We start from the raw sequence: 22,867 nt of genomic DNA, 5'->3' as shown, positions 1-22,867 counted from the left end.
CTGGTCTGCACAGTCCCTGAGCAGTCTGGAGCAGATTCCATCCGGACCTGCTGCCTTCCTTGCCTTCGTCCTCTTGAGCTGATTTCTCACCTGATCAGCTGTGAAGTAGATGTGAGGCTGGGCTGGAGTGGGGGGTGGGGCTCGCTTTGTTGTGGATAGATGTGTGGATAGGGGTGAAGCAGGGTTGTGGTGAGAGGAGAGCTCAGGTGACAATGGCGGCAAACGGAGGGGGGTTAATGGAACCTGGGGGGTGGGAGAGGTGATCAGTGGGCCATTGTCAAAACTGTTAAAAAACAGATTCAAGACGTTAGCCCACCCCCGGCCAGAAGACTCCGCGGCTCCTCCATTGTCCTGGAAGTGTCCAGAGATTTGTTTCATGTTCCTCCAGACGTCTCTGACGTTTTTCTGTTGGAGTTGGTTTTCCATCTTCCTCCTGAAGCGCTCCTTGCCTTCTTGGATCTTGTATTTAAGATCCTTTTGGACTTTCTTAAGTTGAATGACATGAATAACACCATTTATTAAACAGAACTCTTTTCTCTTGCATCTCAATGAAGGTCAGGTTAGCAGTTTGCTCATGTTGATCACTTTATTTCAGTCAGGGTCACTTTAAATCACTCATACTGCAAACTAAAGCTGCTACGTTTGTCATTTTAAAGCACTTCAAAGTCACTTTAAATCTCAATTGTAAATTTTAGACTGTTACTAAACCATTTTTTCCTTCAAAGTATATATTTACTCCCCTTACCTCAGTCTCAAAGAGTATATATATTTATTCTTACTCTTCTTATATTTATTGTTGTTCTTTTGCACTGAATGGAACTGGAGCCTCGTCGTCTCCTCTCTCTAATTACTGAACTGTATATAGCAGAGATGACAATAAAGTTTACTTTGAATTTTAACGTGACTTTGAGCTGAGAAATTTGTGCTTGGTGGTGTTGATGAAACTGCAGGTGAGCCCTTTTCAAGTTCAAGAGCTCTGATATCAGTCGGTATAGCTCCATCTATCACTGCCACCATCCTCCTCTGCTTGTCCATCACTACAATGTTCAGTTGGTTAGCCATCACCAGTGTGTCACAATATTTATTATGTTTTTATTATGTCATACAACAACAAAGACCTATAAAATCGAGTCAGGTTGGATATTTGGGTAATTCTCACAACATTAGTGACAATTTTATAAGCTTTATTTGGCTGTGCAACAAACGCTGTTGCCAGTAGATGTCAGCCATGAGTGAAGTGAATGAATAGAATAGAATAGAATAGAATAGAATAGAATAGAATAGCCCTTTATTGTCATTGTACATGTACAATGAAATTTTGAGTGCTCCACACCAACTGTGCAGAAATAACAAGCAGGAGAAATATCTGCAGGCAGGAGTAAGGCACACATTAGAAGAACAGGTTGGAAGTAGTGCAGGGCTTGAGTGGAGTCTGTCTTTGAGTGGCCTGAGTGATGATGGTTTCTCCGAAACACACAAACAGGAAAACGGGGAATCAGGACTGGAGTCGAGAAAACAAAACACAACACACGGACACAACGGGCAGGTCGACCGGCGAGGACTGCCAGACCATGACAGTGCCTCATATTCATCATGGAGTCGGAAGGGAGAGAGGATGCTCTGCCTATTCCTGATAAAAAATTAAATGTTATGTTTTTATTTTACTAGTTCATAAACAATTCTGCCCCCAGGTCCAAAACGTACATAAATACACTATAGACATACGTTATAATATATCTCAATGTACCTGTCCACTGGTTAATTACAAAAGCAAGAGGAAGCAGAGACCTCACCACACAAGCACACTCCCAACCTACTATGAGAGTGTGCACGTTGTTATATATAAAAGGTTTTTTTAGTCTGTTATTTTTACAAATGTCAAGAAGTCAAAGGAGACCACAGCATGGCACATGTTTAAACAAAAAAGGTTTATGCATTAAAATGATTTTTTAATCAAACAGACACCACAACAATGGCCCGGTATCACACAATTACATGATCTTAAACTGAAGCTGTCAAATCATCATGAAGCAGTTTAATTCAAGCTGCTTTTCATATTTTTGCCCAGCAGATGTCACCAAAGAGACTGTGTTAAAAGTAGAGTATTGAACCTTTTTCAATACAAGCTTCAATGCTCGAGAAAAACTTAATTTGGCCATCACTACTGAAAGCTGTTCAAAAGGACCTAAGAACAACTGAAACAAAAACCAAAGGCTTGGTCGACGGCCATTCTTCTTACAGGGTCACCTTGAACAATCCCTCACCTGCATCAACCCAGGTGTATAAAGCTTAAGCTCCTCCCCAGAAAAAAACTGTGTGTCACAAACCGGGCCGCACGGCCATGACAAAAAACCCAGACATGATTAGGAAGGTTTCCAGACTACTTTATTTATTTATTAATAAATAAAACAGAAGAAAACCTACTGTCAAAAAACACAAACTGTGGTGTGTGTAGTCAGTACCATCAGCAGAGTGAGGGAGTGCATGGGTGGGAAAATGGCGCATGTAATGGTGTAAAAAGCCAAACCAAACGCCTGGTGGCATTTGGTTTGGCTTTCCCCGAAAAAAAATGAGCCCAACACAGCTATTTAAGGCTTTTTATGGAGCCTTGGCTCACTGGCCCAGGTGTTGCCAGTGTCACTGATTGTAAACGCAAACTCCGCCTCTCCAACACCTGCAAACAAGACACACATAAGCCAAAAGGGTCGTCACATATGCAAGCAGTTATTAGTTAAGTTACATATCAAATACTTTTGCACACTAGCATCTATTTACCCCTTCTGAGGCTTTTACACAAAAACACCAATACACAATTTTGTTAACACGATTCAAGAGACAATTAAAAAAAAAACTCTGATAAACTTTGTTGTTTTTTCCCTCTTTCTTCCATAACTGGTAAGCTCCAAATTTGCACTCCTATAAAAAGGCTTGGAATCTGCCACTTCCTGTTTGACTCTTTGCAATAAGTGGAATGAGTCCTTGATCAGTGATCAAAGCCCACTGATCAATAACCATGAGTCCCATTCACAGAGAGTTGGGGAATGGCTGCAATCACAGCATTGTAAGATGGGGTCAGATGTACCCTTAGGCCCCCCTCCTCAACTCAGAGATGGTCTTTCCCTTTTCACGTAAACGGAGAAACCAGTGAGTGGACAGAAGTGGACAGTTCTTTGGTAGCTAGCTCGTCTTGGATTTACAGTACTTGCTTAAAGATGCAGTCCCACCACCTCTCTTACCACTTCTATGAACCGAAATGTTTTGTAATTACTGAATGCATGTTTTTGATACCATCTCTTCTCTTTATTGCACCTGCATGCATAAAAGCCTCAGTACAAAATTAAAGCATGATCATTACCTTTTCCTTGTGTTATTTCTCATTGTGTTTGAAGCACAATTGAAAACAATAATGTTGTGGTGTAAACCAACACCAAAGAAGAGGTGAGGTGGTTCTTGGGGCTGGCTGGCTATTATCACCAGTTCAGCTTTGCCAAGCTGACCAGCCTGGCAAAGATTAGTATGGGAACCCTAAGATCAGTAATGAAGCATGGAGACAAGTGCCTGTGATCAGCTGACCTGTGCTGATATTCTTTCTGGATTTTGCCACACAGCATTCAGCAATACATAAATGAGTCATCACGACTGCTAGACATGTGGAAATCACTGAGTTAATCTAATCAGCAAAACTTTAACTTGATGTCTGCTACTATTGATGTAACCCAACTTTGACCATGAATGTCACAACTGCTCTGTAGCAATTCAGCTTCAAAATGCAAACTAACCAGTGGAGCCTGCACTAAACTGTTTAGGAGGTTCATGCAACCTTAAGACATCAATTTGTTTTGGAAGGATGTTTCCCCACATGAAAAGAGAACTTCAGCAGCTACGTATAGATCCAATGTCTGTTTAAAAACCTCTAAAATTAATGGGGACATTACATGTGAGCTTTTGTTTTCAATTGGTACTGAAGGAAAAGCAGGGAGGTGCCTTAATTAGAAGTTTTGTGCAGATATTTACATGATGCTACATGTGTACAGATGTGTTTTGTGACCAAATGATGTAGATCTGTCTTTTATTGTTTCACATGGATAAAAATCCACTAAACAAATAACTGTCCTCGATACGTTAAGAAGGAAATGCAACAATGATGCAGTAGAATTTAGAGATTCACTCTAACATGTATCCTGTCAAGTGAAAGCCTCGATACTAGCTCAACGTTACCCATGAAAGGGTTAGCTTGGAGCTAGCAATGCACTGTTTTAATGACATGGCAATCTTTTCATTTTGTAAAATAGTAAACAGCATGCAGAGCACTTAAAAGATGTTCTTCCTCACACACTCACTTGGTTGAAGCAGCATTTTCCACTGTAAAAACACAGAGACTTTGGTAAACCAGTAATAACATGAATTCATTACATTAACTGTCACTGGTGACTGCCTACAGCCAGCTTTACTAGTGTCTGTTTAGCATGACTTGTCTTTCATACCTGGTTCGGTCCAGCCATGCTTTAGATGTGGTTTAAACAAGTGTTTAACCGACAATTTCTATTTACGTATTGACGTTTAAATCCATAGGCGTCTATATTTCTAATGTGTTCAGTGACACATGTATTAGCTGCCATACTTGTGTAAAGAAGTTCTTTCATGCTACACCAACTGGTTAAATGTCTGTTTATTATGAGAGATAAGAAACGTGCTGATTGCTGTTCCTCTCTATGGTGCAAATGAAATGGCTTTGAGACTGACATAACTTTAACAGGCTGATGGGGTATGTCATGCTGCCAGGTGGGCAGGCAAGGCTGAAATACTAGTTTGTGAATGTGATACATGGAGAAAGCAGTGACATGGGAGTTTCAAATGTGTCTACTAAAAATAGAATAGAATAGAATTCAACTTTATTGTCATTGCACATGCACAGGTACAGGGCAACGAAATGTAAGTATATTACAGAAATGGGTCTATTATGGTATGTTATAATGTACACAGTATGAAGTATGTTGTGAATATTCTATAACTATAAGTATGTACAGGCTGTAGTGAGTACAAGCTATGTACAGGATATGAACAGGATATAAATATGAAAAACTATACAGAATATGAAATAAATAACTTTACAGAATCTGGGATATACAGCTATACAGAAATGGGAACTATGCAAGTTGTAAACAGTTGTAGGATTAAAGATTATCGAATGTACAGAATGATTATTTACACAGAGCTATACAGTAGTGCAGTTAAGATAAGTGAGGGTGTAGATAGTTTCTACAGAGGCTATATAAAGTGCTAGTGGTTGTGAGTGGTGGTTCACTCCATGTTATTATTGTGTGTTTGAGGGTACAGTTGTCCATTGTGGGTGTGTGTATGTTCAGTCCATGAGTTTAACGTGGGTCAGATGTCAGGAGGCAGAGTTCAGGAGTCTGACAGCTGTGGGGAAGAAGCTGTTCCGGTACCTGGTGGTCTTAGTCCGGAGGCTCCTGTGGCGCCTCCCAGAGGGCAGGAGGGTGAAGAGTCCATGTGATGGGTGACTGGGGTCTTTGATGATTTTCCCAGCCCTTTTCAGACACCGCTTCCTGTAGATGTCTTTTATGGCAGGAAGTGGTGCTCCGGCGATGCGCTGGGCAGTTTTCACGACCCTCTGCAACGCCTTCCGGTCCGAGGCAGAGCAGTTCCCGTACCAGACTGTTATACAGTTGGTCAGGATGCTCTCGATGGTGCAGCGATAGAAGTTCACCAGGATGTCTGAGGACAGGTGGTTCTTCCTCAGAGTCCTCAAGAAGAAGAGGCGCTGGTGAGCCTTCTTGACCAGCTTGGAGCAGTTGGTCGTCCAGGTGAGATCCTCGGAGATGTGGACTCCCAGGAACTTGAAGCTGCTCACACGCTCCACAGCCGTCCCCTTAATGTGGATGGGTGGATGTGGGTCAGCATTCCTCCTGTAGTCCACGATGAGCTCCTTGGTCTTCTCGGTGTTAAGCAGCAGGTTGTTTGTGTCGCACCACTCAGCCAGACGATCCACCTCCTCCCTGTAGGCGGCCTCATCGTTGTCACTGATGAGGCCAAATCTTGAATGAGTTTGAATCTCAGTGACCTCAAGGTCAGAAGTTGAGTTTTCTGAAACTCTTGTGATCATTTACAGGGATCTGATAAGCAGAAGGCATCCCAGGTGTGTTTATGTTGCAAATCTAGATCAGCTCTTACTGTTTATAGTTCTCTGTAATCACACAGGCATGGGCATACACCCCTGAACTGTTGCATGTCATAGTAATCATAGCCAAAAATCAGATTACTTGTAAAAGTTAAACTGGAACAAAAATGGATGAACAATGTGGAGAAAGGGTGTAAAATGACAGAGGCGGACACACACTAGGCGGCACACACGTTTCAGAAACTGTTGCTGGTTCTTGTTGTATAAGCTGGTTAGGAGCCTGAGCCCTTGGGCTACAACCAAGCCAGAAAATATGAGTCATCCCATGAAAGACCTCCCACCTGCCTTAAAAAAGCTCAGTCTTATATAGCTACAGGCGTAACTGAAGTACATAATCAGCAGCAAACATACGAACTGCAATATTTATATCGGCTGATGTAAATTTTGGGGAAATCACTGAAAGATTTTAGGCTCCGTTTGCTGTTCTTGTATCTTTCCCTGCGTCTCACGCACAACGCCCTCTCAGAGGCTGCCACACCCAGTCTGTGCTTCACAGGCAAAGTTGACTCATGAAGTGTAAGAAGACACCAGCGGAGTGTTTCTGAGTCCACAAATACCCGCCGCCGACCCGCGCACACGGCTAAAGAAGAGCCAACATGAAGCTTTGTTTGAGGATTGCGGTGCTGCTTTTCCTGGTTACTGGAACATTAACACAAGGTAAAAGCACAGCTGCCATTATTATTGTGTGTAACTGCTTTTTAAGGTCACGCGAGACGAGTATAGCGAATTAAAAAGTTGTTTGGCCACTTGCCAAAAACAAACAAACAAGCAAATAAACAAAGAAGCACTTCTTTGAAAAGCTGGGTATTATTTCGTAGTAATAACGTCTGCTCTTTGCACATGCGGACGATATGATCCACACGCGTAAAATAAGACAAATGTTTGTAATAACGTGTAACTTTTGAGGACTGTGGTTCAATGCACACAAAAACCTGCAACCTGAGCACACGCTGAACTGTTTGCCTCGATCCAAACCGGGATACTCATCCTTTATTCACAATTTATTTAGTTCAGCTCACGAATCCGAACATTGTCTCTGTTAACAACCCTCCTGTGCGCACAAACGTCTGAAACTGCGCGTAACACGTCACTCAAAACTTTAATGCGTGTGCGCCAATCGCTGATCACGTCATGCCCACGTGGGGTTTTGAAGCAAATTTAATGTTGCCAGCTTCGCACAGATCTACAGATATAGGCTGCGTTCAATTCCCAGTGTAAAACTGGGAGATCTGGGCTTCCTGTGTGGGGTTTTTGTGTGCTTTTTCAAATAAAGCGGACGTTTCTTTCGCTAAACAAACTCATAACCCGTTTATTAGAAAACATGTATCAGTTACAGACGCTACACAGTAGCCGCCGAAATGTTCGAGTTATTGATTGAAGGATGTTCCTCCCAGAGCGCAATGATGTCATTAAAGAGTTTAGGCTTGAAGCTCATATCATTTGCAACATATTCCATACTCGAGATGTTTTTTGGAATAATTACATTAACACTACATTTCATATAATGTTGAAAAATGTTTATTACATGTTTGTTACAGTGTCCTTAGTGTGGTCCTCTGGTCTTTTTGTTCTTTGGGTCAAACACATGATAGCTGGTTCCTCTGAGGTTTCCAGGATTATTTCCTTTTTGGGAATACACCAAATTCCAGAAGTGGAAGCAATTTGTCACACGACTGGTACGAGTTTAGAGCGAAAAGATGCTGCTCGTCAGGATCAAGCAAACAGTTTTATTTTCATTCATTTACAAATGAAGGTTGGGGTGCCTGTAGAAAAGATTGTGAGTGTGAGTGGGCCTGACGTGGCTGGATATCTGTTTGGACTAATGTGAGAAGATCCAAATCAACCAAGCTGATCTTCTCCTCGGTTCAAACACTAGTGTCCAAGTCCCTGTTCACTTTACATTACATTTATTTGACCTCTTGGAAATCCAGTTCATGTTTTGGAGACGGACAAATAACCACAACAATAATTCAATTCAATTTTATTTGTGCAGCACCAAATCACAACAACAGTCACCTCAGGTGTTTTATATTGTAAGGTAGAGCCTACAATAACACAGAGAAAAACCCAACCCAGTGGGAAGGAAAAACTCCCTTTTAACAGGAAGAAACCTCCAGCAGAACCAGGCTCAGGGAGGGGCGGGGCCATCTGCTGTGATTGGTTGGGGTGAGAGAAGGAAGACAGGATAAAGACATGCTGTGGAAGAGAGACAGAGGTTAATAACAATAAACACATCACACTAAATTACAGACATTAAAGACACTAACAACAAGAAAGTGCTCAGTAACAACTCCAAAAATCAAATACAAGTAACACACATATCATATCACATCATATTATACACATCCAGGATTTGTTCAACATAGTTATACTCCAAGGTATAAACTTTTTCCACGGGAAAACGTCATGGGGACAAAAATACATCCATTCATTTTCTGCCACTTATCTAGGTTTGGTGTCCTTTCTGCATCCTGTTTGGGGGCGTTACTAAGCTAGCTGACAGATATCAGTCCAGCCTTTGTGAGTGTCAGCTACATTTAAAGTTTGCACGCCATTTGCACGTCTTCCTCTGTCATACTTCCTGTATGAAACTCAAACAGAGCTGGTATGGCAAACCACAGGCATGCTTTCTAAAGTAGATGGCACGCACTGTAGTAACTGAGGTTTTCTACTTCACCCACAGCTCGTCACGATACTTTGCATAAATCTTAAATTATAACTGTAACCCAGGAAACATGCCGAAACACCCACACTGGCGTGCTCACCGTGGGGCCATACGCGCATGTTTGATGGGAAATTGATATTTGGAGAAAAGAATTAAAACACATTCCAAACTGCAGAACTCCCAGGATGGACCTCTGAGCCATCGTCTTACATCACCTGTCACAGGTCATGTGACCATGAGCAACACTGAATCAGAGCCACAAAGAGCTGATCAGTAATCTACATGTAATACATATTGTCCTGGCATGAGTCAGAAAAGGCCGTAGGTTTGTGGTGCTGTTTGCATATGTGCGTTTTGTCTGTCTGTCAGCACGATACCTTCAAAGCTGTTGACTGAATTCTGGGGGGGATTAGAGTGGGCTCATGTCCACTCAAATGTTGCTTACATCCACCAAGGTTGAAACAGACTGAGAAAAATAGACTGAAAAACTCAACTTGACCCCAAAATGTGTCAGATCTTTAACGACAGAACTGTGAAGAGAGGCAACGTTGTATGTTCAGTTGTCTTGTATTCAGCACAACAACAACAGTCGCCTCAAGGTGTTTTATATTGTAAGGTAGACCCTACAATAATACACCCAACAATCAAATGAAGAAACCTCCCTTCACACAGATCTACAAATATAGGCTGCGTATATATTACATAATAAGCCAAACAATTAAACAACAAACTCCCAGCATGGATAAACTAATTGTAGGAAGACACCAGAGAATGAAACTAAAATGAAACAAAATCCGAAAGCTCCTGTTGTCCATCACCTGCTGCTGTACAACATTTGTCATGCTGCACTCATCTGGTCACAAACTATATTTAAAAAGTGCAAAGCAGATAAAAGGAATATATGCAAAAACTAGTTCGAGTACTGGCCAGAGAGCTGCCTTAGTGCAGCTTTGTGCTTCTCGTTTCTTGTTTTTCTGTTTACTGCTGCATTCATGTGGTTCAAAGTGCGTCCTGGTTGTGCTTTATAACCACAGATGAACCAAAAGGCACACGAGTCCTCTAAGACAGCGGTCTCCAACCTTTTTTGCACCACGGACCGGTTTATGCCCGACAATATTTTCATGGACTGGCCTTTAAGGTGTCGCGGATAAATACAACAAAATAAAACTAGTACCGGTACCGAAAAAAGAAAATCTATTCATAACACACGTGAAAAGACCCAGGAAAACCGCGTAAATGCTAAAAACGATAACAAAATAACGCTGAAAACTGATAAAAACCCTGAAAACCAGACATTTCAGACCTGAGCCTCAACTCTCGCGGACCGGTACCGGTCCGAGGCCCGGGGGTTGGGGACCGCTGCTCTAAGACGGTCTGCAGAGCTGCTGCTCTGAGGCAAACCTGTCTGTGGGCGCGTACAGTACAAGATCAACGGGCCCAGCAAGTGCTGGATTTCTGCACTTGTTCAGGCAAAGTGCGGCTCACACCTCCTACTTTCAGTTGTGACTCGTGCTTTTTACAGCTTCTTGATGTGTCAGTCAGAGCTGCCCTAGCAACCAGCAAATACACTGTATGACTGTATCCAACACGCAAGGGGCACAGTGAGCTGTGGGCCCGGCACATCTGGCATGCGATTAGTGTGGACTGTGGGTTGTGACGACTCAGTGCTGCTTTCAATAGCACAGGGAACATTCTGACTCCATTCTGCAATAAAAACATGAATAGGTAAAAAATTCAATTGGTTAATTTCAGCCAGTTTTCCCAGTTCTAAGTTCGACTTAGTGAAACTGGTATTTAAGATTAGTTTTACAAAGTACAGATCGTGAAGGTATTTAAAATATGTTAATAAACAAAGGCTACAAATAAACAACACGATACCAAACATCTTAATAATTCAGTGATGATATCGTAGAAAACATGATAGAAATGTAAAACTATGGCGTTCAGCGGGAAATAAAAACAGCAGTCACTGTGAAACATGAACCTCACATCTACCTGCCACCGTCCACACTGTGCATGAAACCATCTAATGTGACGTCACCATTCTGGACATGTTCGCTCTGCTGGTACTCCCAGCACTCCCAGTACTCCCAGCCTTCCATTCATGACCCAGGTCACTTACAGCTTCCCACCATGGGCCCACACGGGCATGTTTGTGTCTGCTAGTTAAAGACTCAGAGGAAATCAGACATGCTGACAAAGCTGGATATAAACATATATAGATATAAATATAAAGGGTATTTATGTGAAGTGTGATGTAGTGTGACAGTGTTACCCTCCTGTGGTTACAGTCAACAGTCTCCACTATTAAACTGTAATGCTCTTCCTCATGTCTTCTTCATACAGAACTCAGCCTGGAGGATGGGTTGGATGAAATAGGTGAGTGACCGTCACATCGGGCACTTTTCCTAGCATTGTTTTTTTAAAGGTTTCATTCACTCGTTTCTTTCTGTTTCTTTAGAAACGACAACCCAAAAGCCCAAAGAGAAGCCAAAGGCACCAGAGCAGCCCAATAAGGATGGTTTGTAGTATTTCATGTGTTACGACTGAACTTTGAAGCACGCCATCAGTGGCCTTTTGTTTACAGTGATGTATATTACACATATGATGATCTGTGTTAGTCTGTCCCATTGTCCTGAACACAATATGTCAGTGCTCAGTAATGACATGAATGACATACATATATATGTATATATATGAGATTACAGGTGTATCCATTGTAACACATCAGCTGTGTAAATCAAACTCGATGAATCAAACTTGGATGTTTTTCATGCTCTTCTTTGTGGCTCTGGCAGTCATTCGTGCCATCTTTAAATTTCCCAGAAACTGCTTCATAATAAGAACGTAAGACTGTGAAAGCAGAAATAAAACGGTATAAATATAGATTTAAACGTATGTCCCAGTTGATATGCTGCACAGCTTCCTGTTTTGAAGCCACACACGTGGACGGGTTAACAGACTAATTCCATGTGTTTCTCCTTCAGGTGAGCTAGACCTTTGGGATGCATTTGGACCAGGTAGATACGCTGACGTCTTATTTTACTGATTGTCTTCTGCTGAGTGTCAGAATTTGTTCTGCGTAATATATTTGTCCTTTTTTAATCTCATGTCTGATTTTTACTTCTACAAATGCAAAACTGTTAAGCATAAATCATAAAATAGCTCCTCGTTAGCCATGCTTGGACTGTCCACCACTGTTTTGTTTAAATTAATCTTTCTTCCACAGACGAGCCACAGCCGGAAAAACCCAAGAAACCAAGTCCTGGAGACTCTGGTAGGTCTGACAGCCTTCATACATCCTGTGCTTTTGTATCATTTGTGATGCAGGGACATTGACGCTAAGATGGATTTTACATGTTTGTTTTGTGTGTGAGTGTATTTGAAGGTAAATGAATCATCACTTACAGTGTTTGAAGAATTTTCTTTTTTATGTCACAGATTCCAATGGATTCAATCTGGGAGACGCTGTCAATCCAGGTAAAGACATGGATCATTCCCATCAGTCACTCCAGTTTTGTTAGTAGTAGCAATGGTGAGTACTGGGAAGCGTTTCCTTTACGCCTCAACAAGGGTGAGAGAGTGTGGAGCGAGTTCATCTGTGCTCGAGCTGGCTGGCCCTCCCCCGCCTGCTTTGAGCTGTCAGCTGTAGATTCAGTCTGGACTCAGTCATTAATGTTGAGTCTGGCTGATTGACTGCTGTGTGTGGCTCAATGCTAACATGGTGCTATCTGCACAGAGCATGGACGTATAGCACTGCTGCTGTGCTCACAGGTGGGCCTTTGCCCACATAGACTTTAATCCATCTGCTCTGTTTATCGTATATATTATTATTGGTTCTCATGATGCATTTGTATTTACAGGACCTACCACTAAACCTGACAAACCTGCTGTCAACCCACCAAAGGGTGGAGGAGGTAAGCCTCTGTTTCATAAGCTGCTGTCAGTGGCAGGTTGTTGGTTCGACACTGATTTATGGATGAGATTCCAGTTTAGCAGCTCTGACCTGAGGCTCTGTCTCTTTGCTTCCCTGTCAGTTCTTCAGTGCACATCATGAAGGCAAATAAACATAATAATTGAGGCATTTTGAGGTTTTGGTCAGATATAATCACGTGACCTTACATATGCTTTTCCTGTCACAACCATGAATGGAAATAAATTTACCTTTTTAAGATATGACAACGACTGAATTCATCAAGAAAACCCACATTTGTGTTCACTGATTATCAAGCAGTGTCTTTGTGGCAGATTTTCAGTCTCAGCAGATGTTGTTAACATGTGGAAACAGCTGTAGCAGTACAGAAGTGTTGGTGTTCTCATGTGACGGCATAATTGGTTGTTCATCATTTTTTCAGGTGGTGGAAAGTTTGATGATTCCGACTTGTTTGATGTAAGCACTGGAGACTACAAGCCTGATGGAGGCCGCTCAGGAGGTACGATAACGGTTGTTTTATGATGTTATTTCTATCGTTTTTTATGTCTCTGTCTTGGCTCTGTGTAACCCTAAATCACAGGTGTCCAGCTCCAGGCCTCCAGTGCCCTGCAGGTTTTAGATGTGACCTTGACCCAGCACAGCTGGTTTAAATGACTAAATGACCTCCTCAACATGTCTTGAAGGTCTCCAGAGGCCTGGGAATGATTTGATTCAGGTGTGTTGACCCAGGGTGAGGAGTTGGACACCCCTGGGATAAATGCATCAGGATGTTACTCGTTGTGCTTCCAGCTGTATACTGCTGGTGTTTGCAGCTGTAGACCTTTGATTATATAAATGACAGATGGCACTATAACACGGTCTAAATCTGCACTGTAGCTGATAAGTGTTTTGTTACTGCTGTTATGCAGTTTGTTTCCCATTTGTGAGTCAGAAAATTCAGTGGTTCCAGTTTGTATTTAGGAAACATTTTGGAGTTTGTGCAGTACTTCCTCTCTGTTGTTGTGTTTTGTTGCCCTTCACTACCGCTGACTCTGCCCAGCTGCTATAATGGTATCATGTGTCACTGGAAGACAACAACACATTGATATAATGTCACGGTAATGTTGACGCCCTGTGGCTCTTCTCCAACACTGTTTCATTATTTATCCTTGATGTTGTCTCGAGGGAACTAAAATTACTTAAAGACAAAAGAGACAGTTTCATATGCACAGAAGCAACTATCTTTTTATTTTTAGTCTTTATTGCAGTAGATTCTTTTGGCCGTCTTTATCATTGAGGTTAATGCACTTTGGCCCCTTATTTGTTATTTAATGAGTTTACTGCACATCTGTTTAACCCTTCCATGCATGAATTATGACAGCCGCACTCTGGATGTTTTTCTTTAGTATTTTTATTCTTCTTTAGGCTTAAAAAAAGATTTTTGAACTTCTTCTTTTTAAACGTGTACTTTTCAAAGAGTTTTTTACATCCACTTAGGTAGACACAAATAAATAATATACGCTGTGTAAAAACTATAAAATAGCTCAAATATTTTTGATAAAAAACATGTCAATATAACAGCATGTATATAAACTATAACAAATAGGGTTTGGAGGGACACATCAGTGTCCAGTGCAGTGGTTTATGTGCAAGTATACCATCAACACTGACAGACGTACAAGTAAACAGCCTTTGAATAGCTGCAGTGACCGCTGTGTGAAAGGTTAAAAAGCTGCGATGGAGCTTTTGGAACTGTTTTTATTGGTCACATTTGGAGGTTTGAGGATGGGACATAAAAGCATTTTCACTTTGTTGTTTTTGTTTAGACTTGAAGTGGTCACCAGAACTAGAAAGGACCAGACGTTAGGACCAGTCTGAGGTGCTCCTGTGTAGATCAGTACTGAGCTGCTGATGCTGTTCTGCTGACCTTTAAATGGTTAGAAGCTATTTTTACCAAAGGACAGATCAAAACGTCTCATCATTTATCAGAACTGCTGCAATGTTGTTTCTTCTTATCATTGGAAAAAAGGAAAATACAGAAAAACAAGTGTAGATCTTTTTGTTTTTTAATTCCTAGATAACAGGACACAGGCCTCGAGGGCTGGTGTCCTGCAGGTTTTAGAGATCACCTGAATCACATGATCAGTTCATTCCCAGGCCTCTGGAGACCTTCAGGACATGTTGAGGAGGTCATTTAAATCAGCTGTGTTGGATCAAGGACACATCGAAAACCTGCAGGACACCGGAGGCCTGGAGATGGACACCCTTGGTCTTGGTTTAGTGACAGCATTAGAATAATTAGTTGTATTTTGACCAAAGACAGGAAAGACAAGTCATGACTGAGGTATGTGATGTCATGTTGATTTGCTGTGCTGAGAGTCTGAGGTCAGCTCTCTGACTGACGTCTAACCCTTTCTTCCAGGTCGTGCCATGGGTCCTCAGGGTATGCAGTATTTTGGTTCATCTTGTCTCGTTTTTACCTTACAAATATTATGACTACATGTTTCATTTAACAAGAGTAGCAGGAGTGCACTGCTGTCCTAAGTTATCATGCCACAAAAAATACTTATACTTTGCTCAAGATCAGCCAATGAGCACAATCATCCTCGTGTTAGCATTAGCATGACATGACATCAGTGTCACAGTATGAAGCACGTCTGTAATAAACACTGTTGATTAATGTGAATCCCGTGTTCTCACAGGTGGCGCTGACCAGCCTCAAGGTGAGTCCCACGTTTGATCTTCAGTCCATGCTTTGCCTGGACGAGTGCAGAAATGCAGCACTCGATGGGCCTGTTGTACTGTACCCACACACACACAGGTTTGCCTCAGAGCAGCAGCTCTGCAGACAGTCTTAGAGGACTCGTGTGCCTTTTGGTTCATCTGTGGTTATAAAGAACAACCAGGACGCACTTTGAACCACATGAATGCAGCAGTAAACAGAAAAACAAGAAACGAGAAGCACGAAGCTGCACTAAGGCAGCTCGCTCGTCCTCGTGTTAGCATTAGCATGACATGACATCAGTGTCACAGTATGAAGCACGTCTGTAATAAACACTGTTGATTAATGTGAATCCCGTGTTCTCACAGGTGGCGCTGACCAGCCTCAAGGTGAGTCCCACGTTTGATCTTCAGTCCATGCTTTGCTAGACCTGCACAGTGTGTCCTCCATATGAGGACCATGCTCAGTCTCCAGCACTAACAGTGTTCTTGTTTTTATGATCACGTGGAATTTGTTTAAATGTGGTGATGATGTAATCATGAGCTGTAATAATAACAGTGGATCATTTGGTTGTGCAGTCGCTATAAAAAGGTTTCAGCACATGAGACCAACATTTATCTATTCGGCCTTGAAGACGCGCAGCCCTTCTTCCTGTGTGTTCGTCTTCAGAATCGAAGCTCTTGAGTTGTTGTTGGTCATTTCCTGTTTCCTGTCATGGAGGAAGCACCACAGAATGCCTCTGCTTTCCTACATAAGTTTTTATCATTATGGACTTCCTGTTACTAGTTGTTTTGAAAGCTCATTACCTTGGTGGGTAGGAGCTGGATTATGTGCTGGCTGTTTGATGGGCTGCATTTTGTTTAAGTTGCTAATGGCCCCCCGGTCTGGTTCCTCTGGTTAAAACCCTGCTACGATTGTGTCGTTGCAGATCCAGACTTTCTGTGGGGCCACATCCTGAAGATGTTAAACGCTAACATGCCCGAGGAATTCTATGTTTGGATGTCCAACTTAAAGCAGATCTTAACACCTCTGTTAGAGCGGGCCATGGATCTGTTACAAGCTGTGCAATGAGCTGTTGGGTCATGCGGCGGTTTACAAAAGCTGTTTTCAATATCTGATGGACTCAAAATGAGCAGTTAGACATGTTGTTTTGCTGGGTGCCAGGATTGTGGTCATTGGGATACTTTTTTATGTTACTTCATTTTCTGTGTAATTTGTTGCTGTGCAAACAAATGTGTGCTTTGTAGTACTTTGACAGTCAGAGGGGACCACATACCAGCAGCACCTCATACTGGGAGAGTTTTTTAAAGAACATCTGACTGTGAATGCAGCTAAATATCACATGTTCATCCATGTTCATGACAACTGGTTTGCTTACTGGAAATCAGGTTTTTTACTGCCATCCCTTTGTGTCAGGACACGCCTGCGTATCTCTTCCACAGTCGGCATTCTTAGGATAGCACGCATTGAAAGCCTCAGCTGACACATCCAACATGTAGAGCTGCAAACTTCCCGGGGTAGACTTTCTGATGTGTGATCCGATGATGCTTCTTCTCTCTGGCACAGCTCAGCTTCTGAACTGCTCTTTGTGTGACTGGACTTTTGGTTTTTGCTTCGAGTCTTTAAGGGATTTGGATTTTATTTTGAGAAAAGTGTAACACATAATAATAAAATCATAAAAGCAGCTTGAAACGGTCAGTGTATCTGAAATATGATTCCTAAATCCACAAGAGTTGTTGTGCTGTAGGATTTAGATTTTATAATGACCTCGACTTATGTCCCAGTATCATAATAACATAACAGACACATCACGCTAAGCCCTCGGGGGTCCTGTGTGAGACAGGAGAGCAGTGAGTGACATTCTCCACATTTCCCAGCAGTAAGTCATGCACACAGCTGCCAGCCTGCCTTGTTTTCTTGTTGTTTAATATCCAGGCAACTCCCTGTTTTAGTGATCGGCAGCATCATGAGACAAAGCTCAGTGACTCAGTGTGGCTTCAAAGAACAGCTTCATTATTCATGCTGCCACGCCCTGCACTGGAGCTGCTGCATCTGCCTTTCATTTGCCTTCCTGCACATTTTCCCAGTGCTGCCAGTAACTGTGGCATTGAAAGTTATTAACGCCACAGGTACCGCCATCGTGTGGTGAACTGTGGTCATTACAGCTCATGGACTGGGTCTGGATCAAGCTTTTTGAATTGTTCCTAAAATCTTAAACTCTAACGATCATGTTTGTGAGCCAAACAAACACAGAGCGCTGTTTCGATTTCTCACTTGAGCAGGTATCAAGTTACAAGTATTTGCAAACATTTGCCACTCTTAAAGCAGAGGTGCCCAACTCCAGGCCTCGAGGGCCGGTGTCCTGCAGGTTTCAGATCTCACCCTGGGTCAACACACCTGATTCACAGGTTTAGTTCATTCCCAGCCTCTGGAGAACTACAAGACATGTTGAGGAGGTCATTTAGCCATTTAAATCAGCTGTGCTGGATCAAGGACACGTCTAAACCTGGAGGGCGCCGGCCCTCGAGGCCTGGAGTTGGACACTCCTGCTTTAAAGTGATTTTACTCTGATCTTGATAAACGAAGTCATTTGACATACCGATTAAAAAATAGAATTTGAATACATTTAAAGTGGGTCCCTTCCAGTAATGTCTGTGTCCTTTTTCCGTTCGAAGGGAGTGGTCCGATTGCAGGAATCATCAGTGCCGTAGGCGTTGCCCTGGTGGGAGCAGCGTCCAGTTACTTTGCTTATCAGAAGAAGAAACTGTGCTTCAAGCTGCAGGGAGGTCGGTATCCCTCGTTTCTGTAATAATGAGTTCAGTATTACTGCTGATTACAGATAACAGGACTCTGACATCATCCTGATAAGTGTTTCTGATCCAGGTGCAGATCCAGAGAGTGGTAAAGGACACCAAGGCACTCATTCCGAGCCTCAAGGTAAGTTCTCACAGTCCACGCACGGTGGCGTGACACGCCCCAAAGCTGCCCGCGCATGCGCCACTTTTGGTGTTGTTTCGGACGGCCTGCACATCTTGATTTTTGTAACCTGGGTTGAAGACGGGAGTGTACGATCGTATTCTCTCCACCACCAGGGGCGAAGGGCTTCAACAGAATGAAAAATGTGAGGTTTTTGGAGAAACAAGACTGTTTTCTTTGTTTCCTGTCTTTACTTCTACACCAGTGATAATTCACAGTTTATTTGTGAGAAGGCTGCAGAGCGTCAGGGCTCTGTGACACGGCCATGAATCAGGCTCAAGCTGGCTGCTTACTACGAAGTTACAAAAGGTGTCTTAACTCATTCACTGCCATTTATAGATGTCAATTACGTTTCCAATGGGAGGGGCTAGAATACAACCTCGGGCAGCTTGTCAGTGAACATCAGACTGCTTGAAATGTATTTTTCACAAAAAGCTCGTTTTCTCCCTTTTTGTGGTCAAAACAGGCATTTTTGGTGGAACCCACCTCTCTTCTACAGCTGATTACTAAAGAATGGAAAATGGTAGAAACAAGCTTTTTTTTTTGGATGGAAGAAGAGAGTCTGTTCTTCATTTTGGTAGGTTCAGCGTTTATATGATCATAACACACAGTTTTCTGTGGCTCTTCAAAAATGAGTAAAAATGCTCAAAAACCCTGGCAGTGAATGAGTTAATAAGGAGTGTTCACTGGACTGAGATCTGCTGAGGACAGCAGCATCACCTCATCAAACCGTTCAGTGAACCTTCATGACGAGACCACACCCATCACCAAGGTGATCACTGAGACCTGCCTGGGGTGCTTGACTGTCACGCTGTCACAGAGTAACAGTAAAGAGTACCTCTCAGCCCCTCATTACAGAGTAGATTCTAGTTACTGTAGCTTTAGTGTTACTTGTTTTCTCAGCTGTGACACAGGAGCGATGACTGGTCAGTCAACAGTTTTAAAACTGTTACGCTCTGAAATGTGTGACCTGAGCAGTGAGTGAGCTTGTTTGCTAACAGATGTTCATTGATATGATAAAGTGATGTTAAGTGTGAACTGGAAGGAGAAAAATCAGAGTGCACAAAGTGAATATTTAAAATGTTTGAATGCAGATCAGTCTGCTGTTCGCAGCTCGAATACTAAAGAATGATTAGGGGGAAATAATCAGTGATTATATGTAACAAGTCTTAAATGAAGGTCCGATGGAGCGTGATATTGGCAACATCCAGAACAGCACCAAAAAGACTAACTAAGCCCAGCCTGCCCCCTGGTGGTGACTGTGAACAGGCACTGGCTTATCTCTGTGCTCTTTCTAACTTCAGTTCTCAGCAACCTGCTCCAGACAAACTAGACGCGTCTCTCCTGCTGCCAGAGGACTTCATTCAACTTCCAGTCAGCCTTGTTGGTGGTGCTTCTGCAGCCTGATCGACTTAAACCAGAACTACAACTGTAGCCCAGCTTGAAGACTGTCCATTTGCAAACATCTGAGTGTGCATCTTCTCTTTGTGTCTTTAACAAAAATCAGAATATCCCAAAGGTGATTTGAAAGGAGCATTGTATTTGTGTTTGTTGGCTGTGTGTAACTACTGTAAAGATGAATACTCTGGCACTGTGGTAATACACACATTTATTTTAAAGTAGGTGCAAATATTCATGCAGGTGATATTTTTAACAGTAAGTCTCCTCTGTAGGGTTCCCGTTTAAAACACTCGTTACTACAGTTTACTAAATACACACATATACTATTCAGCGTAGCGCACACCTCTGCAGCACACCTCTGCAGAGAACAGGGATATAAAAGCTGCTGGGCAGCGCAAAATGAACACATCCAAACACAGCAGTGACCCCGTTTGGAGCAGGGTGTGTTCATGCTAGCCAGCCTGGTCCCTGGAGGTGTTTCAAACTGAAGGTGAGCTTTCATTAGTTGAGCTGTAGTTTAGGCTCAGTGTGTGACCGATGAAAATCAACTGAAAATGTGTATTTTAGAGTAAAAGAACCGTGTTTGTCGCATGATTTAAGCGTTTAGTGGAAGTGCACATTCTTCAGGAGGCCACGCACATTTCCAGTGCTGGTAAACGACAGCAGGAAGCACAGCCCGTGCTGAGCGCATGGAGATGTTTGTAGTGTTGGTTGCAGTGTGAGCACATCTGTTCATGAAACACAAAAAATGCACATTTATTATTGCACTCGTTGTAGCCAACTCTTAGGATCTTTGCTCTTAATGTAACATACAGCACAAACATGAGTTTCTTGCTATCTTGAGCTTGATTATAAATATTCATTTTCCTCCGTCTGTCCAAAACCTTTTTATCGTCCTAACAGTCAGTCTGCTGCTTTGTAGATGAACGCTCAGAATCAGCAGCTCTTTATCAACATATGATTTATGCCAAAAGATGAGAAGTAATTGTACACAGTGTCCTAAATACGATGTCACTAAAAGTTTGAACATTTAGCAGCTGAATTCAGGTGTTTGGTATATTTACATGGGATGTGTAGATGTGTCGGCTCATGTTTAGCAAACAGAGAGTTGGTGAAAGGTTTAATGAATCAGTGCCTCAGACGAGCAGCAGCCACAGACCACTGGGCCGACGCATTTATGCTCATCAGGTGTTTGTTTCAGTGTGACACGTTGTGTGCTGTCCCACAGACTCACACTGGGACATTGGTCATAAATGAGCTTCACATTACAGTCTGAGGGCTCATCAGCAGACACTCAGACTGTAATGTGATGTGAACTCTTACGATGCTAAAATATTGAAATAGTTTGCATCCCTGTGAGATGTAGATAGTTGGGGAGCTGGTGTGTACAGATGCTTTGAGCTTTGTTAGTCTGTTACTAATTTGTCTGGGTTTACAAACCGAGATGTGATCCAGGTTATTTAGTTGTTTACATCTGACTTAGATGAGAGAAATGTTGCATTTGTGAGTGGATTTAATGTACGCTAATGTTTCAAATAAAATGATCTGTGTTTGTATTTTGGAACCCTCGTTGTGTTTAACCTGCACCAAGTCCACACAAACGTACCTGAGCAGCTGAAAGTCTGCTCCCATTTTTATGCTTCATTTTAAATCCTTTTGTTGGAGTGCAAAGGCAAAGCTGTTGGACTTGTTTCATATCTAAATGCTTCTCTAGTTTTTATGAGAATACACATATTCAGGTAAAGACTGTAGAATAATACAGAGAAGATCCCCTTTGAGCGCTTTGGTGACAGTGGGAAAGAAGACTCCCTTTCAACGGGAAGAAACCTCCGGCAGAACCAATAAAAACGAACGATTCAGTGCAGAGAGGTCTATCAACACATAGTGAGTGAAGCAGAAACACCCAGTGCATCATGGGAATCCCCGGCAGCCTACACCTGTTGCAGCATAACTAAGGGAGGATTCAGGGTGACCTGGTCCAGCCCTAACTATATGCTTTAGCAAAAAGGAAAGTTTGAAGCCTAATCTTGAAAGTAGAGATAGTGTCTGTCTCCTGAATCCAAACTGGAAGCTGGTTCCACAGAAGAGGGGCCTGAAAACTGAAGGCTCTGCCTCCCATTCTACTTTTAAATACTCTAGGAACAACAAGTAGGCCTGCAGAGCGAGAGCGAAGTGCTCTAATAGGGTGATATGGTACTACAAGGTCATTAAGATAAGATGGGGCCTGATTATTTAAGACCTCGTATGTGAGGAGCAGGATTTTGAATTCTGGATTTAACAGGAAGCCAAAACAGGAGAAATCTGCTCTCTCCTTCTAGTCCCTGTCAGGACTCTTGCTGCAGCATTTTGGATCAGCTGAAGGCTTTTCAGCGAGTTTTTAGGACTTCCTGATAATAATGAATTACAGTCGTCCAGCCTGGAAGTAATAAATGCATGAACTAGTTTTTCAGTGTCACTCTGAGACAGGATATTTCTAACTTTAGAGATGTTGTGCAAATGGAAGAAAGCAGTCTTACATATTTGTTTAATATGTGCGTTGAAGGACATGTCCTGGTCAAAAATGACTCCAAGGTTCCTCACAGTGTTACTGGAGGCCAAGGTAATGCCATCCAGAGTAAGAATCTGCTTAGATACCATATTTCTAGGCTTTTCAGGGCCGAGTACAATAACCTCAGTTTGATCTGAATGAAGAAGCAGAAAGTTAGAAATACACACATAAAAAACAGGAGTTTCTTTATGTTTCATCTAGTTTATAATGAAATCTTATGTCATATTCAGCCAGATATGATCTAAAAAAATTTGATGGAAACCACTCATTTCCATTTTAATTTCTAACCTCTAATATGGACTGGCTTTGTCGATGTTGCACCACCTATACACATACGGTTTCAACAAATGCGCTGTTATGAACAAAGAATGTAACGGTGACACACAGCGTTGCATTCTTACTGAGCTCATAATAGGCAGCTGTCACTGGGTCAGGTGGGCATC

At 42.3% G+C, this 22,867-nt stretch overlaps 1 protein-coding gene across 8 annotated transcripts; it reads left to right on the top strand.

The window, feature by feature from the left end:
- The first annotated feature begins 6,527 nt into the window (after nt 1–6,527).
- Nucleotides 6,528–21,432, top strand: cd99 (CD99 molecule). 8 transcript variants are annotated; one of them, XM_076879758.1, is made up of 14 exons: nt 6,532–6,856; nt 11,211–11,243; nt 11,326–11,385; nt 11,852–11,884; nt 12,094–12,141; nt 12,306–12,344; nt 12,728–12,781; nt 13,220–13,297; nt 15,200–15,220; nt 15,480–15,500; nt 15,868–15,888; nt 18,175–18,285; nt 18,383–18,436; nt 19,780–21,432. In XM_076879758.1, exons 1-14 carry the CDS (start codon nt 6,796–6,798, stop codon nt 19,806–19,808), a joined length of 663 nt encoding a protein of 220 aa, XP_076735873.1. In that variant the 5' UTR covers nt 6,532–6,795; the 3' UTR covers nt 19,809–21,432. The 8 variants fall into 8 exon arrangements, with proteins under 8 accessions (XP_076735878.1, XP_012778172.1, XP_076735875.1 ...); XM_076879760.1 differs by lacking the exon at nt 15,200–15,220 and having other exon boundaries at nt 6,530–6,856; XM_012922717.4 differs by lacking the exon at nt 15,480–15,500 and having other exon boundaries at nt 6,531–6,856.
- The last annotated feature ends 1,435 nt before the right edge of the window (nt 21,433–22,867 follow it).

Source organism: Maylandia zebra, linkage group LG23, assembly GCF_041146795.1.
Source record: "Maylandia zebra isolate NMK-2024a linkage group LG23, Mzebra_GT3a, whole genome shotgun sequence".
Classification (NCBI taxonomy): Eukaryota; Metazoa; Chordata; class Actinopteri; order Cichliformes; family Cichlidae; genus Maylandia; species Maylandia zebra.
Note: the sequence above shows the minus strand (reverse complement) of the source record. Positions and strands in the feature narration are given on the sequence as shown.

What these genes read in the sequence shown, in the direction of transcription:
- cd99 (XM_076879758.1), top strand. Translation starts at nt 6,796, where the DNA reads ATGAAGCTTTGTTTGAGGATTGCGGTGCTGCTTTTCCTGGTTACTGGA. An exon ending in GGGAGACGCTGTCAATCCAG is followed by an intron (nt 12,345 to 12,727) that starts GTAAAGACATGG and finishes TTGTATTTACAG; the next exon opens with GACCTACCACTAAACCTGAC. An exon ending in TGATGGAGGCCGCTCAGGAG is followed by an intron (nt 13,298 to 15,199) that starts GTACGATAACGG and finishes CCTTTCTTCCAG; the next exon opens with GTCGTGCCATGGGTCCTCAG.